At 36.0% G+C, this 16,289-nt stretch overlaps 1 protein-coding gene across 2 annotated transcripts in view; it reads left to right on the top strand.

The window, feature by feature from the left end:
* The window catches only part of SHOC2 (SHOC2 leucine rich repeat scaffold protein), a 93,508-nt gene that overhangs the window by 28,379 nt on the left and 48,840 nt on the right, over positions 1-16,289 (top strand). For both annotated transcript variants that reach the window (XM_082714288.1, XM_082714287.1), the window contains exon 2: positions 13,246-14,190. In XM_082714288.1, the coding sequence (XP_082570414.1) occupies positions 13,488-14,190 (703 nt within the window). In that variant the 5' untranslated portion in view covers positions 13,246-13,487. The remainder of the gene's footprint in view (positions 1-13,245; positions 14,191-16,289) is intronic.

A 16,289-nucleotide genomic window follows, 5' to 3' on the forward strand; every position in this document is an offset into this window, starting at 1 on the left:
AGCAAGGGGAAGGGCAGAGGAAAAGAGAGAATCCCAAGAAGACTGCGCTGAGTGTGGAGCCTGATGTGGGGTGGGGTTCAATCTTAGGTCCCTGAGGATCATGACCTGGTCTGAAGTCAAGAGATGGACACCTAACTGAGCCACCCAGGCACCCCATCCCCAAATAATTTTTATGTTTTATTCATGGTCTGTATTTGATGAGACAGTCTGTTGAAAAATTACATTTGGACATTTTATTTTGTTTTTTAAGATTTTATTTATTTATATTAACAGAGAGAGAGCACATGCAGGGGGGTGGAGAAGCAGGCCCCCCACTAAGCAGGGAGCCTGATACAGGGCTAGATCCCAGGACCCTAGTATCATGACCTGAGCCAAAGGCAGTTACTTAACCAATGGAGCCACCTAGGTGCCCAATAATATGGACATTTTGAATAATAAAATTGTTTAAAGAACAATATTTTTAAAAAGGATTTTATTTTTATTTATTTTTCAGAGAGAGAGAGCACACGTGTGCACAGGCAGGCAGAGTGACAGGCAGAGGCAGAGGGAGAAGCAGGCTCCCTGCTGAGCAAGGAGCCCCTATGTGGGACTCGATCTCAGGACACTGGGATCATGGCCCGAGCCGAAGGCAGCTGCTTAACTGACTAAGCCACCCAGGCGTCCCTAAAGAACAATATTTTAAATAACAGGGCAACTATGGAGATTTTGCCCTTTCCCCAGGGTGTGTTGTTTTTGCTGCTTGTTGTGGTGGTTGTTGATTTAGTGATTTTTCTGAACTAATTCTGTTGTGTGTGGCCTCTGAAGTCTCTACTTGTTTAGCTTAGTGATTAGCTAATGATTGGACAGAAATGTATTTAAATGCCTGGGACTAATAAATCTCCTAGTCTTTGCTAAAGAACTCTGTTGTGGGGATGTATCTTCAAGCACTCAACCAGGCATCTGACAGTTCTGCCTTAGTCCTTTGTTCCTGCTTGTGCAGGGCCACATGGTTAAAAATAAGAGCTTGGGGCATTCTCAGGTTTTTCCTGAGCATATATACCTCGGGCATGCATACTGCCTTAAGTATGTACATGAGCGTCTAGTTTCCCAGGGATGTGTTGGAACTTTTCGAAGTCTGTATGGTATCTCATTCCTAGTTCTTTTGTTGTTGTTTTTAAAACTTTTTGATTAGCCTGTTGTTTAGTACAAATATTGGCCACCACCTCAAGCAGCTGTGAGTATAAAACACTTGTCTTTAATTGTTTTCAGCAAACCTTTCCCTGAAAATTTATTTTGCAATGGATAAACAACTCAGTCAGGTCAAATATGGATAGAATTTTAAGGGGACTTTTTTTCTGGGAGCTACCAGACAGGTCTAATAGTAATAATTTGGGGGCAGTGAAGCTTTCAGAGAGCTCCAGCTTTGTTTTTCTCCCTCTAGGGGCTGCTAGGCTGTACTGGGAATTTGGGCTATAATTTTTCAAGGCTACCATCGATCTGGAAAGCAGGGACTGGGACTAGGACAAGTTAAAATATCAAAAATATCACTTACTGAGATTCAGTCCTTCTTTCCTTCCTTTCTAAATGCACCCTGGGTGCAAGCTTTTGGTTAGTTTTGATAGTTCTGATAAACTATTACAATGAGTTTTGCCAGTTTTCCATTGCTTTTGTGGAGGAGTAAATTTTTGTGCTGTTTTCTCTGATGTTCTCTCCCCTTGGGCTTTGATATCTTATACTGAAAGGCCTCCATGTTAAGATGTGCTCCCAAATCCCCAGACAACTTAAAGTTAAAATTGAGGATATGATAGAGTTATAAATGGATTTTATTTATTTGAGAGAAAGCAAGTAAGTGTACAAGTGGTGAGGGGGAGGAGAGGGAGAGGAACAAGCAGACTCCTTCCTGAGCACAGAGCCCTATAAAACTGGATCCCAGCACCCTGAGATCCTGTCCTGAGCCATCTAGGCGTCTCTCCAAATCCTGTTTTTCAAGTGTAGACTAGAATAGGATAGCCTGGTGTTTTCATTGGAACCTTGATAGAAGCTTGTCCAAAATTTTACAGTTTTTCCCCTTTCTGGTTCCCTAACTTGAATAATCCATATTACTATCTAGTTGTTCAAGCCAGCAGTTTGACATTATTCTGGATCTCTTCTCCTTAATCCCATTCATCTCCAACTACTTTGATTCTGTCTCTAAAATGTCTCTTGAATTATTCTTACCCAGTATTGTTAACATCAGTTTGTAATTTAAACCAGTGGTTCTTGGGCACCTGGGTGGCTCAGTGGTTAAGTGTCTGCTTTCAGCTCAGGTCATGATCCCAGGGTCCTGGGATTGAGCCCTGCCTTGGGCTCCCTGCTCAATAGAAGTCTGCTTCTTCCTCTCCCACTCCCCCTGCCTGTGTTCCTTCTCTTACTGTGTCTCTCTCTGTCAAATAAATAAATAGAATCTTTAAAATGAATGAATGAATGAATCAGTGGTTCTTTAAGTGCCTCAGACCTATTACCCTGTTTATATAACAAATTACTTTGTAAAACCCTTTTACTCTTCTGAAACAATGATTTACACTGAAATTATATAATACACTGGCTAATTGAAAGGAAAAATAAGATATACATTTTGTTTGTCAATATGAAAATGCTCAGGCACAATACTAGAAAATAATGAAGACAAAGGCTTGTACATAATACCATCATAATGGTTGCAAATGCAGACTTACATAGGTATGTTGTGTTGGTGACTCAGATGCCAGGATCTGTATGGGTGTCTGTGATTGTCAGAGTCATGAATAAAAAAAAAATAATAATAATTTCTGAAGTACAATCTAAACAAAGTAGCCTTCCCTTCTAGAATGTGGATGTTGTTTATATTTCCTGAAAAGTGCAAAAATAATTGGACTTCATATGTAAAATGGAGCTAGGTTCTAGCTGCATTAGAACCTAGAATGCAGCTGCCTGGCTGCCTCCGTTGGTAGAACATGCAACTCTCTTGATCTTTGTGGTCATGAGTTTGAGCCCCACTTTGGGCATAGAGATTACTTAAGAAAATGGTGTTAGGGTCTAAGTATTCAGAATTATAAATAGATATTTCAACTAGTTATATATCCGATGGTCATTTAAGGATTGTGCAGCATGCAGGGATGGTTCTTCATGCCTCTAGCCCCTGTCCATTAAATGCTGGCAGCACTTCCCTAAACATTGAGACAACCTAAAAAGGAGCCAGAAATTCAAAAATACTCTCAGGAAAAGGGGTTGAGGGAAGCGTAGGTGGCTCAGTTGGTTAAGCATATGACTCTTAATTTCAGCTCAGGTCATGATCTCATGGGTCAAGGGATCAAGCCCTGCACTTCGGGGGTCTGCCCTCAGTGGGAGTTTGCTGCTTACCTCCCTCTCCCTCCCATGCTGCCCTCTCCCTGCACCCCCAGGCTCGATTTCTCTGACTTTCTCAAATAAATCTTTAAAAAAGAAAAATGGTTGAGTTTACCATTATCATGTTTTATATGGCTTTATTGCATGGTTTCTAAATTTGGTCCTGCATTGTAATCACCTGGAAAACTCTTTGAACATATAGATTGCTGTTTCCTACCCTAGATACTTACTTTGGTAGGTTTCTTGGGTTTAGGATTTCTAAGCTCCCCAAATAATTCTTCTGGAACACTTCTAGCACTGATTTGAGAGCATTTGAAAATCAGTCATTAAAGTTTGTAGTAGCCCTCTAAGTAGATTTTGTCTTACTTTTGAATCCCTGATCTTTTAAAATCACGCGGAACAGTATCAGATAAGTTTTCAAAAATAGTTCCATGATATGCCCTCTTCTTTGGGAATCCTTTCTTTCTTTCTTTCTTTTTTTAAAGATTGTATTTATTTATTTGATAGACAGAGATCACAAGTAGGCAGAGAGGCAGGCAGAGAGAGGGGGAAGCAGGCTCCTTGCTGAGCAGAGAGCCCGTTGCAGGGCTTGATACCAGGCTCCATCCCAGGACCCTGAGATCACTACCTGAGCCAAAAGCAGAGGCTTTAACCCACTGAGCCACCCAGGTGCCCCTCTTTGGGAATCCTTTAATGGCTCTTCATATTTCTCCAGAAAGTACCCTTCTGGAATATTAGGGTTTGAAATTGTGGTGCTGCAGAGTAAAGTCCAAATTACTAAATTTGAATACTTAAACTTTCAAAATTAGTCTGGATTTCCAACCTTATTTTGGGTCCTGAACTCCAATGTAGAAAAACTGCTTGTGGTTCCTGGGTCTGGATAGTTTTCTCATGCCATTTCCTGTGTACACAGTATCTACCCATCCCCATAGAATGAATTTGTGAACCTCTTCAACTTTGAGGATTCAGTTACAGTCTCATCACAGTCTTCTTTCTGCCCCTCCTTCATCACTGTGCTCTCACATTACCTTTCCCAAAGTTTATAACTTGTCTGTTTCCCTCTCTTTGTAACGTCACTGAAGGCAAAGATTTTTTGTTTGATTGGCTTTTTTAGCCCCAGATAACAGTATAGTACCTGACTCATAGGTGCTTGATGAATGAGTGGGTGATTGAAAGGATGATGGGTTTGTATTAGATGATCTCATAGGTTTTTCTAGTTTCAGTATTGATGATATGAATATGATTGATAATTTCTTTTACCAAGAAAGTATGTGTATAGTTTACCTTTTTAATTCTTATTTATGTACTATGTAGCTTTTAATCTAAAATAAGACATGAATATTTTTTATCATGGTGGCTATGCAGGTCAACTATATTGGCATAATACTGAAGTAAATGATATTAGATATAATGGATCATATAATATTTACATGGGAGGTACTGAAGGTTAATTTTTACACAGTGTACTGAAAGAATATAATCAGTTCTAATATTATAGGTCTACTTTGACATGATGAGAGTTTATTCTTGTTAATAGAGTAGCAAACTGTTTTAAAAATTGGAAAACTTTTATAATCCCACCAGCAGTGAGTTAGAATTCCAGTTGTTCCACATTCTTGTTAATACTTGGTATAATCAGGATACCATATATATATATTTTTTTATTTTGCTTCCTACCACTCTAGCCCATCTTTTGTCCTCAGGAAGAAACCTTTTATACCTTATCTGTAAATTTTGTCATTGCCTAGGATCAGGGTCTTTGTTACAGATGACCTGAGTCTAGCCCTGAACTCATCACCCCCTTTTTGTATCGTTCATGCTGATCATGGTCTTATGGGCTATCAATATGCTGATAACTTCCACATGGTTTTATCTCAAAACTCTTAGCTCTAGGATTCTCTTCCTCAACCTCTTTGTCCACATAGAATGTATCACCAAGTTTGTTAATTTTTCCTACTAAAGATTTCTTGAATGTACCCACTTTATCTGTTGTGTAATATTTTAGTGTAAGATCAAGTCTCACCTAGTTGCTGTAATAGTTATTAGTTAATAGTTATTAGTTAATAGTTATTAGTTAATAGTTACTAGTTGCTGTAATAATCCTAATCACTTTCCTGCTTCTACACTTTTCCTCAAAATCCATTCTCTGTACAATATTGTGAGAAAAATTAAAAACATACCATGTTACTCTCTTAAAACCGTTGAATGGTATAGATAAGATCTGTTACAAAATCCTGCATAAACTTCAGTCTGATCTCATATCAGTGAAATGGCTTCCATTTCACTCCTCTGCCTCATGATGTTCTTGCATATCTCAGCCTTTACATCTTATATTCTATTTATGAAATGCTTTTTTTGTTTCTTTTTTCTACCTGACTGTAAGCACTTTGAGGACAGGAACCATGTCTGTTTGATTTATTTAGCACTTAGCATGATGCCTAGCACATGGAGGAGTTCAGTAAATATTTTGTTAAATGCTTATATGAGGTTATTGTAGTATTTCTTTTGCTTGAAGTCGTCTTTGGACTGCCATTTAGGAACTGCTTATGTATGTCTTACTAGTATTCATCTTCCGTACATATATCATTTCTAAAAATGCCCGAGTAAGTAAATTTTCTGTGCATTGGTTCTTTACCATATTGCCAGAACTGTGCTCTAGTATAGTCTCTGGCTCCCTGCCTCTTGGACCTAATATAGTTACAACTCATTTACCTTTTCTTTTTCTTTCTTTTTTTTTTAACCTTTTATTTTTCTACAGTAATGTTCACCTTTGATTCTGTAGTAGATGTCAATTATGTCACTTATGTTTAAATCTTACCAGATGGATTACAAAATAATGAAATTATTTATTTCCAATGAACTATTGGAACTGTCCTTTTAATTTGACCCTCAAATTCTAAGAGCAGTGGTGTGACATCACAACACTGTTTACTGGATATTGGTGGGTTATACCTCAGATTTATGGTAGCATGTCTGATAACATTGTGGATATTTTTCCTCATTACATTCCATTTAATTTTTCTTTCTTTCTTTCTTTTTTTTTTACTAAAAGGTCAGTTAACATTAGCTATGACAAGTAAAACTGGAGTTACTGAGTATTTTGATGTATAATAGCCAAGCTTTTAACCTAATTCTAGTTAAATTATTTAGTAATTTTATCTAGAAGAAAGAGGGGAATGTATGATTAGGGTGTTCCTGATTTACCCACCATTATTTTATGAATGATAATTGCATTAATTAAATTGTATTTAAATGTATTTATACTTAAAAGAAGGAATCTTTTCTTTCCTGGTAATGTTTATGAAATATCTACCTTCCCAAATTGAATGGTATCTGTGAATGGGTATATTTTTTTATCTGATATTGAAAAAGATTGAGAAAAATCTTTTCATAGCCGCTATGAATTGTTACTCATTTATTTTTTAAAAATTGTTATTTAAAATACTTTTTTCAATGTGGTTTTTAAACTTCCACTGTATTGAAAAAACTCAGTGTGCTTTTTAAATAATTTATGTATGGTAGATTTGTATTAACTATTGTATTTTATTGTTTACATTTTTCTTTTGGAATAATTTTACACTGATAGAATTTATAAAAATAGTACAGAGAGGTCCCTTGTACTTTTTATTTATTTTCCACCAATAATATCTTAAGTAACTATAGTATAATTATCAAAATCAGGAAATTGACATTGGTACAATACTATTAAATAAACTACAATCTTGGGATTTTACCAGTTTTTCTATGCAATCTTGTTTTGGAGGGGGGATGTTGATAGTCCCATGAAATTTGAAAACTTCACAGATTCTTTTTTTAAAAAATTTTTTAAGATTATTTATTTATTTAGAGAGTGAGAACAGGGAGGCAGAGGAGCAGAGGTAGAGAGAGAATGAGAATCCCAACCAAGCAGGATCCCTGCTGAATGCAGAGCCTGACATGGGGCTTAATCCCATGAACCTGAGATCATGACCTGAGCCGAAACCAGTAGTTGGATGCTCAACCAACTGAGCCACCCAGGCACCCTGAAAACATGTACAGATTCTTAAAACTACCACACAAAGTACACAACTGTTTCATCAGTTCAAAGAAGCTTGCACATGCTACCCCGTTATAGTCATACTCTCACCCAACCCTAAGCCATAGCAACCACTGATCTGCTCTCCCTAAGTATAATTTTGTTGTTTAAAAATACTGTATGAACATAATCATACAGGATCATACATATCAACTATTTGATACTTTTTCATTCAGCCTAGTGCCCTTGAGATCCATCCCAGTTTTTGTCTGCAAGGGTGTTTTGTTCCTTTTCCTTTTTATTGTTGAACAGTGTTCTGTTGTATAGATGTACCAGTTTTTCAGTTGTTTCTACCTTTGGGGCATTACAAATAAAGCTGCTATGTATGTTTGTATACATGTTTTTGTGTCAGCATAAGTTTTCATTTCTCTAGGATAAACACCTGTGAGTACCATTTCTGGGTTGTATGTTTATGAGAAATTGCCAAATTGTTTTCCAAGTGGCTGTACCAGTTTACATTCTCATCAGCAATGAGTGATTGATCCAATTTGTCCACATTTTCACCAGCACTTGGTATCATCCATATTTTTTATTTTAGCTCTTCTCAAAGACGTGCAGTTATATTTGTATCTCCCTAATGACCAGTGATTGAACATCTTATGTGTCTTTAGTGGAGTGTCTCTGTAAGTCTTTCACCCCTTTTCTATTTGGATTGATTGTTTTCTCACTATTTAAAGGACTTCTTTGTATGTTCTGGATACATTTTCTTCTAGACTGTAGCTTTTCATTCTCTTCATAGACCTCTGAGTAGAGAGAGAGAGAGAACATTGCTTGGACCCTTTTTTTTTTGGTAGGTACTTACTGGTGTTTTTGGATTATGAGCTTCTCTACTGCCAAGCCAGGATATGTAGGAAACAACAACAACAAAAGCCACAGAGAACTCACCAGTAGATAATCCTTCAGCCAGAGTCCCTAGCCACTGTACCTTCTTTTCTCTACTTTTCAGAAACTTCTGCTAGTTGCTTTATGTATTTTGTCCAGGGTTTTAGGTTATAATTAATGGGAGAAATGGTAAGGTGGGCTTATTCCATCTTCTTTGGAGCCAGAAGTCATGTTCATTGTAATTCAGGGTCCAATATCGTAAAGCTCTCATACCCACATTTAAGGTAAGACTAGGGAATATATTTAGTATATGTGGCTTATTGATGTGGTAGTTATTTTAGAAATAGCTAAAAGTAATGTTGAGTCTATTATAAGAACAAGGAGATTATTTTTTTTACTTCTTAACATCAAGTTTGCATACAAAATATAGTTCTGATCTGCAAAACTGTTGCCTAGGAGCCAAATTCAGTATGTGGCCTCTTTTGGTAAACTTTTATTGAAACATAGTCTCATCTAGTCACTTACAAGTGTCTACAGCTGTTTTCATGTTAAAGTGATGGAACAGAGCACCTGTAATAGAACATCTAGCCCACAAAGCCTAAAGCATTTAATATGCGGCCCTTTACAGGAAAAGTTTGCTGACCCCTGTCTTAGAAGGTATTGAGGCCTAAAATATTGTAATTAGCATCCAAATACAATTATGATTTGGGTAGCTGTTTTTGAAATACAGCATGGTATAGTGGAAAGAACATACATGGTCTTAGAATCCGTTAGACTTGGTTTTGAATTTTTCTTTATGTCCAGGTATCTGACTATAATGCCTCAATTTTCTTATCTATAAATTGGAAATAGAGGAACTCTTCTACTTAGGAACCTGAAGTTAAGAATTTTTGTAATTTGGAACATAACTAAGTACCTTAAAAGTTTTATCAACTGAGACCTCTGCCAACAGATAGCATTGGTAATATTTGGTTTCATTTTTGGTTAAATGATAAAAGGGACTCAAAAAACCAAGTGGAGACACTTTTAGTATCTTCCTTGATGTTGTTGTGAGAATTTGAAATAAGATTAAAAGGTCATGTCAGGTGCTCTATTTATGATAGTTATTAGGTGGTCAGGAATAGAGGAATCTTCTGGAGTGATAAAGACCCCAATATAGAAACACCATTGCTAGCCTCAGATTAGTAATTGGTGCAATTTTATGCTTTTTCACTAGATTTTAAGCATTTTTAGAATGGGTACTGTCACTTTCTGTTACATAAGTGGGTGCAGGAGTCAAATTGTGCAAATGTAACCATCTCCCACAACGTTATAAAGGGATTTTTAAGAAATCGTTTTTTTTTTTTAAGATTTTTATTTATTTATTTGACAGAGATCACAAGTAGGCAGAGGCAGGCAGAGAGAGCGAGGGGGAGGCAGGCTCCCTGCTGAGCCCGATGCAGGGCTCAATCCCAAGACCCTGAGATCATGACCTGAGCTGGAGGGGGAAGCTTAACCTACTGAGCCACCCAGGTGCCCCAGTTTTTAAGAAATCTATTGGCTAGTTTATTTCCAAGAAACATGAAGGATTACTCCCAATACTTTTTTTCTTCTCCAAAAATATCTAGTGGTGTCACCTGATTCAGATCTGGATTAGACCAGAACTTAATTTGGGACTTTCAACTCATTTGTTAGTTGTCTTAGACAACATATATTTTTACTGGATATGAAAAATTTTTAGTTAATAGTCAGGCCTGGTTAGTAAATTCCTTTCAGTATGGTGATGTCAAAGTCCAAATTCTGTTCTAACTAGTTACATTTTTATGAACAGTGCCTGAACTGTATCCCAATAAATCTCAGTAGGTACAAGAATTATAGATAGGATGGGTATCTGGGGTCAGTTCAAATCCATCACTATAGCGGGGAAACCATCAAACAGCTCAGGTATCTCTAGGATGAACTTCAGATAGATTATGGTAATTATATGTAATGGGAGGTCTTTTTTCAAACTTCAGTGGAAACTTGAAATTATTAGTAACTTGTTTTGTCATTAATGCAATTTCTTTCCTGACCCACTCCTTAATCCTTAATTTTAATTTTTATTTTAATTTTTATGGATCCATTTTTAACATTTGTAGTAGTATCATGTATGTAACATAAAAATATTTAAGTAGTTTTTTGGTTTTCATTTTATTTTCTTAAGTAATCTCTACATCCGTTGTAGGGCTTGAACGCATAACCCCGAGATCAAGAATGATATACAGTCATTCTGAGCCAGCCAGCCACCCCCTCAATAGTCATTTTTAGAATAATATTTAAGAAATACAGTAGTAAATATACTCATGTTCAGATCTTCAGTGTTCAGATTTCGTTATATCCTCTATTTCCAAACTTGATAAGCATTTGCTGAAACATTTTTAAAAATATTTTATTTATTTATTTGATGGACAGAGATCACAAGTAGGCAGAGAGGCAGGCAGAGATGGGGGCAGGGAAGCGGGCTCCATGCTGAGCAGAGAGCCTGATGTGATGCTGGGATCCCAGGACCCTGATATGACCTGAGCAGAAGGCAGAGGCTTAACCCACTGAGCCACCAAGGCGCCCTGAAACATTTCTTATTAAAACAGATGTTTCCTAGATTGCTCTTCCTGAAGATTCCAGTTCAGTGGTTTAAGACAGAGCCTGGGAATTTATTTTTCTTAAACCAATATTCCTGGTTTATTTTATTTTATTTATTGAAGTTTGGGAAACATCAGAATAGGAGACCAAGGATTCTGTCTTTAAAAATGCCAGTGTATGTTTAGAAAAGTGTTACTTTTTACTCATAAAAACGTTTTTGAATCTGATTATTAAGCAGAAGCATTAAAGTTTTGCTAGTATACTTTGTGAGATGCTAGATTTGTTCTTTAATATGTAACATCTTTTTTATTCTATCTGCATCTTACTTGAAATTTGGTACATACATATCTTGCCAAATAGAAATTTGATTTTCAGAAACTTGGTATAAATGACCTTTCTTAACATCAGAATTGATAAGTGATGTCTGTATTCCGTCATCTGTGTATATACTCCCATTATTCACCATTGTATCATTTTAATAAATGTACTTTCATTTTGGCTTAATAGCATCGCTTTCTCAATCAGTACCTCTGAAGGTTTCTTAGTTTTTCTCCATTGTAGCTCAAAAATCATTATTTTCTCTTTTTGAAGGGGTGGTGAATAGTGGGGAGATAGTAACTTTCCTGACACACTAGCAAAAATTGTGTGTTTGTTTAACTGTAGAATCTTATAAGCTGTGAAGTTCAAACTCTGGTCTGGAATTTACAGATCATTAGTCTTCTATCCACCTCCTATTATTACTGCACCCCTGAGATTTTGCTTCAGCAAAGTTCCACCTTTTCATATTCCTATGGCAAACTAAGATCATTTGGTATTCTTGGCTTAAGTTACCCTTTCACTGTATCTACCTGGACTGATTTGCCACCTTGTCTGTACTTGCTTGTACTTCTGTACACAACCTTTCTCAGCCATTTTCATGGATGACAGTTTTCTCATAAGAGCAGTAGCATATGTCATTGTCTGAAGATTTACTATGCTATCTTACGTTTAATTATATGTGAGTGTTTTGGCTATCTAATTAAACTGTAACCTTGTATAGGGTAAGGCTCACATCCTCTGTATAGAAATTCTTAGCATGACCCTGTGCACTTAGACTATCAAGTGCTTTTGGTGGTTTCATAAAATTTTAGCTTTTTTTTTTTTAACCTCTTAAGCTGATCAGGTAAATGATTATTTTATCTTTCATCTTTAAGCCCTACTACCACATAAAGATCAGTTACTTATAAAATTAATAACAAAGCCACAGGATACAAACTTATATTTTAAATTTCAAAATGCTTAGGGAGGACTGACTCACAAACATTTTACTCATCTATTCAGCCTTTGTAGTTCCTTTTGGTCAGTCATCTTACCAGTTTTTTCTACTTTTTAGAACCCTTATCACCATTCAGTTTCTAGTTTATAGACTTCATTGGAGATTGCTCTTTGTTACTGTTTCTCAAGGTGGTTCCCTAGGTCTACCTGCATTGGAATCACCTAGAAGGCTTATTCAAGTACAGATTCTTCTTTTTTTTTTTTTTTTTTTCTTTTTAAGATTTTATTTATTTATTTATTTAACAGAGAGATACACGGGGAGAGAAGGAACATAAGCACAGGGAGTGGTACAGGGAGAAGGATCCCCACTGATCAGGGAGCCGGATGTGGCGCTGGATTCCAGGATCCTGGGATCATGTGAGCCGAAGACAGGCATTTAACGACAGAGCCACCAGTTGTCCCTAAAGTACAGATTCTTAATGTCCTTTTCCCTAAACTATTTGCTGTGCTCCATACATATTTCACCTTATTCTTTTGTTCTTTTATGAGACTGCTCTTGAGTCCATCATTACACTCTTTGAAGTCCTTTCTGATTCCTAAAGCTGTCTGGCAATTAGTTGCAGATAGAGCAGTTTTAGTGTAGTGTTTAGGAACACAGGCTGTGGATATATACATTAGAATCTCAACTCTGTTGCTTTTCCAAGATCACAGGGCTAGTTACTTAAAAGTATTTCTGTGCCTTGCTGTCCCTATTTAAAAAATAGGGACAAGAGTTGATCTTTTGGGCTGCTGTATGTATTAAGTTAATATTTGTAAGTTTCTTACAGTAGTGCTTGTACATAGAAAGTATTCAAACATTAGCTGCTATTATGATTTTCTTCCACTTTTCAGTTCTTACAAACTTATCAGTAACTTGTATACTTACCTTACGTCTGCTTCTTAGGTTATAAAGTCATTGAAGATAGGGGCCTGCCTTAACTATTTTTATAGTTTTTCAATGGATTTTGCATAGTAGAAAGTGTTCAATAAATATTTACTACATCAAATCATAGGAAAATGGCCAAATTTTCAGTAAGATTGTTTTTCAGAGCCCATTTACTTAATATAAATTATAATAGAAAATAATTTAATTTTTTTTTTGTATTGTATTTCAGGAATTCTAATGAACCATTGACCATCACCATTTCACCAGTTGGAGCAAGTTACCAGAAATGGGCATAGTGCTTTTAGATCCAACATGTAACAGGTGGCTGTTCCTCCATGGTGATTACTTCTTCAAGCCAACACCTTTTGTGATTGTGTAGGATCTTTGTCTCTTCATCTTCGAATTCCAGTTACTGTTGTTGGCAAATAAAACAAAGGAGTTCATGTAGTTTTTGCCCAAGCTTGAGTCACCATGAGTAGTAGTTTAGGAAAAGAAAAAGACTCTAAAGAGAAAGATCCCAAAGTGCCATCAGCCAAGGAAAGAGAAAAGGAGGCAAAAGCCTCTGGAGGTTTTGGGAAAGAGAGCAAAGAAAAAGAACCTAAGACCAAAGGGAAAGATGCCAAAGATGGAAAGAAGGACTCCAGTACTGCCCAGCCAGGGGTGGCTTTTTCAGTTGACAATACGATCAAACGGCCAAATCCAGCACCTGGGACTAGAAAAAAATCTAGCAATGCAGAGGTGATTAAAGAGCTCAACAAATGCCGGGAAGAGAATTCAATGCGTTTGGACTTATCCAAGAGGTCTATACATATATTGCCATCATCAATCAAAGAGTTGACTCAGTTAACAGAACTTTATTTATATAGCAACAAATTGCAGTCCCTCCCAGCTGAGGTGGGCTGTCTAGTAAATCTCATGACACTGGCTCTAAATGAAAACTCACTTACCAGTTTGCCTGACTCTCTTGATAACTTGAAGAAGCTGCGGATGCTTGATTTACGGCATAATAAACTGAGAGAAATTCCTTCAGTGGTGTATAGGCTAGATTCTCTCACAACTCTTTACCTTCGCTTTAATCGTATAACTACTGTGGAAAAGGACATCAAAAATCTGTCAAAACTCAGCATGCTTAGCATTCGAGAGAACAAAATCAAACAACTACCTGCTGAAATTGGTAAGAGATCTTACTACTATTTGTGGTTATTTGTTATGCCAGATAATTGTTACGCCGCATAATATGTCAAATGCTTTTCTATATCAAAATATCTGATCCTTGCCTAAAAACAGCTGGTTTCTAAATTTCTTCTTTATGTTTTACTTCAGTTACTTAATTTTAGCAATTTTAGTGTATGCCGTGAGCTTATTTTACAGATTTTTAAAAAGTGAGTTAGAATATAGATGTAGTTGGGCCTGTTTCACATAAACTTAATCTGCTTTCATTTTCCCTGGAGAAGAGGTGAACTTGTAGCAATAAAAAGATGTTTCCTGAATTTTTAACTTGTTACCACCTATTTTAAAAATATTTTAAAAGTATAGTAGATTCACTTAGGCTACATTTTCTAGTTTTCACTTTTCCTTCCTTATCTGAAAAATGTTTGTGTAAATTCCTAATTTTCTACAAAAGATTGGCATATCAGAGCCATGTTAAAAAAAAAAAAAGCAAAAGAACGGTAATAGTATAAAAAGTAGTAAATATATATGTAAAAAAGTCAGTAAAAATATTTTAATTTTTTAATTAGGGAGTATAGTAAACATTGACTTAGTTCTGAGAAGTTGATAAAGGTATTTGTGGGCTCCTTTTATAACATTAAAAAAATTGACATAAAAGTTAATTATTTAACTTTCTAAGGAAGGTTTTCTTATGAAAGGCAGATATATGCTGAATAAAATAGGTGATTTAAAAATATTGTTGCTTGAGCATTGGGTGAGTGGGTGACAAAGGAAGCAAGGCACTACAGCTTTGTAGAGAGATACTTTTCTGTAGGTGTGTTTAAAAATTTATTTAGCTTTGAAAAAGATACGGTTTAAGTTTTAGGTATGGCATTTTTCTACATTTAACTCTCACCAGACACAAAATCCCAATTTACTTTTGGTTTCATTAAATGTGTTTTCTAATCCATGATAGATTTTCCCAAGCAGTGAACTGTACTTTTTGAGAGTATGACTTACTTATCAGGTATTAAAATATCTTCAGGAATCTGAAAGGAAATACTCCTTTTCATGTTTTCAGATAGAAGTGTGCTCGTTGATTGACTTTTGATTTCATACCAGATTCAGTTAAAATCTCACCAGTATAGGTGGTTCATTCTGAAATGGAATTGCTAAAGAAAAAAGAAATGCTAAATTTTTATATCAAATGTTGTTTGATATAAATTATATAAATATAAATTTCAAAAGTTGAAATATCAAATGTTATTTCCTGTTTTTGTTCTTATTATTTTATGTATGTGTTATCCTCCATCTGAATATGTTGGCTTTAATTCATGAGAGTCCTATTAAGAATGTCTTTCCGTAGAGATGTTACCAAATTACTTAGGAATTAAGAACAAAAGTTTCTTATGTAAGAAATTATAGGGTTTTATTATTTTATTATTTTTTAAAAATTTTATTTATTTATTTGAGAGAGAGAGAGAGAATACGAGAGTATTCTCTTCTCAGAGGGAGAAGCAGACTGCCCACTGAGCAGGGAGCCTGATGTGGGACTCAATCCTGGGACTCTAGGATCATGACCTGAGCAGACGGCAGTCACTCAGCCGACTGAGCCACCCAGGTGCCCTGAAATTACAGGATTTTAAATTTACTTCAGTTTGTTCTTAGCATATAGATTGGCATTTTTACTTAAGTGAATGTATTTTTTAAAATTGGCAAATTTTATTTAATTAAATGGTTTGTGTCTGCCTAATCTTTTGACCTTTATTCCTAAGTTTGTAATTTTAAAAATAACCTTTGAATTTGCTTAATTTGTTTAATGCCACAATTAGTGGCATTATTAAAGTTTGTGTTCTTGTAATTTTTGTATTTCTATAAGAATAGTAACTTCATAAATGTTATTTTATTCCAAGCAGGGCATCAGAGAATAAACTGCCTTTAAAGATAAAAGTTAATATTTCGTAAAAGGGGTTAAGATATATAAGGTTTGGGGCACCTGGGTGGCTCAGTGGGTTAAGCCCTGCCTTCAGCTCAGGTCATGATCTCAGAGTCCTGGGATGAGCCCAGCATCCGGTGGGCTTTCTGCTCAGCAGGGAGCCTGCTCTCCTCCCGCCCCCCTGCCCA

Source organism: Mustela nivalis, assembly GCF_964662115.1.
Source record: "Mustela nivalis genome assembly, chromosome: 2".
NCBI classification, from domain to species: domain Eukaryota; kingdom Metazoa; phylum Chordata; class Mammalia; order Carnivora; family Mustelidae; genus Mustela; species Mustela nivalis.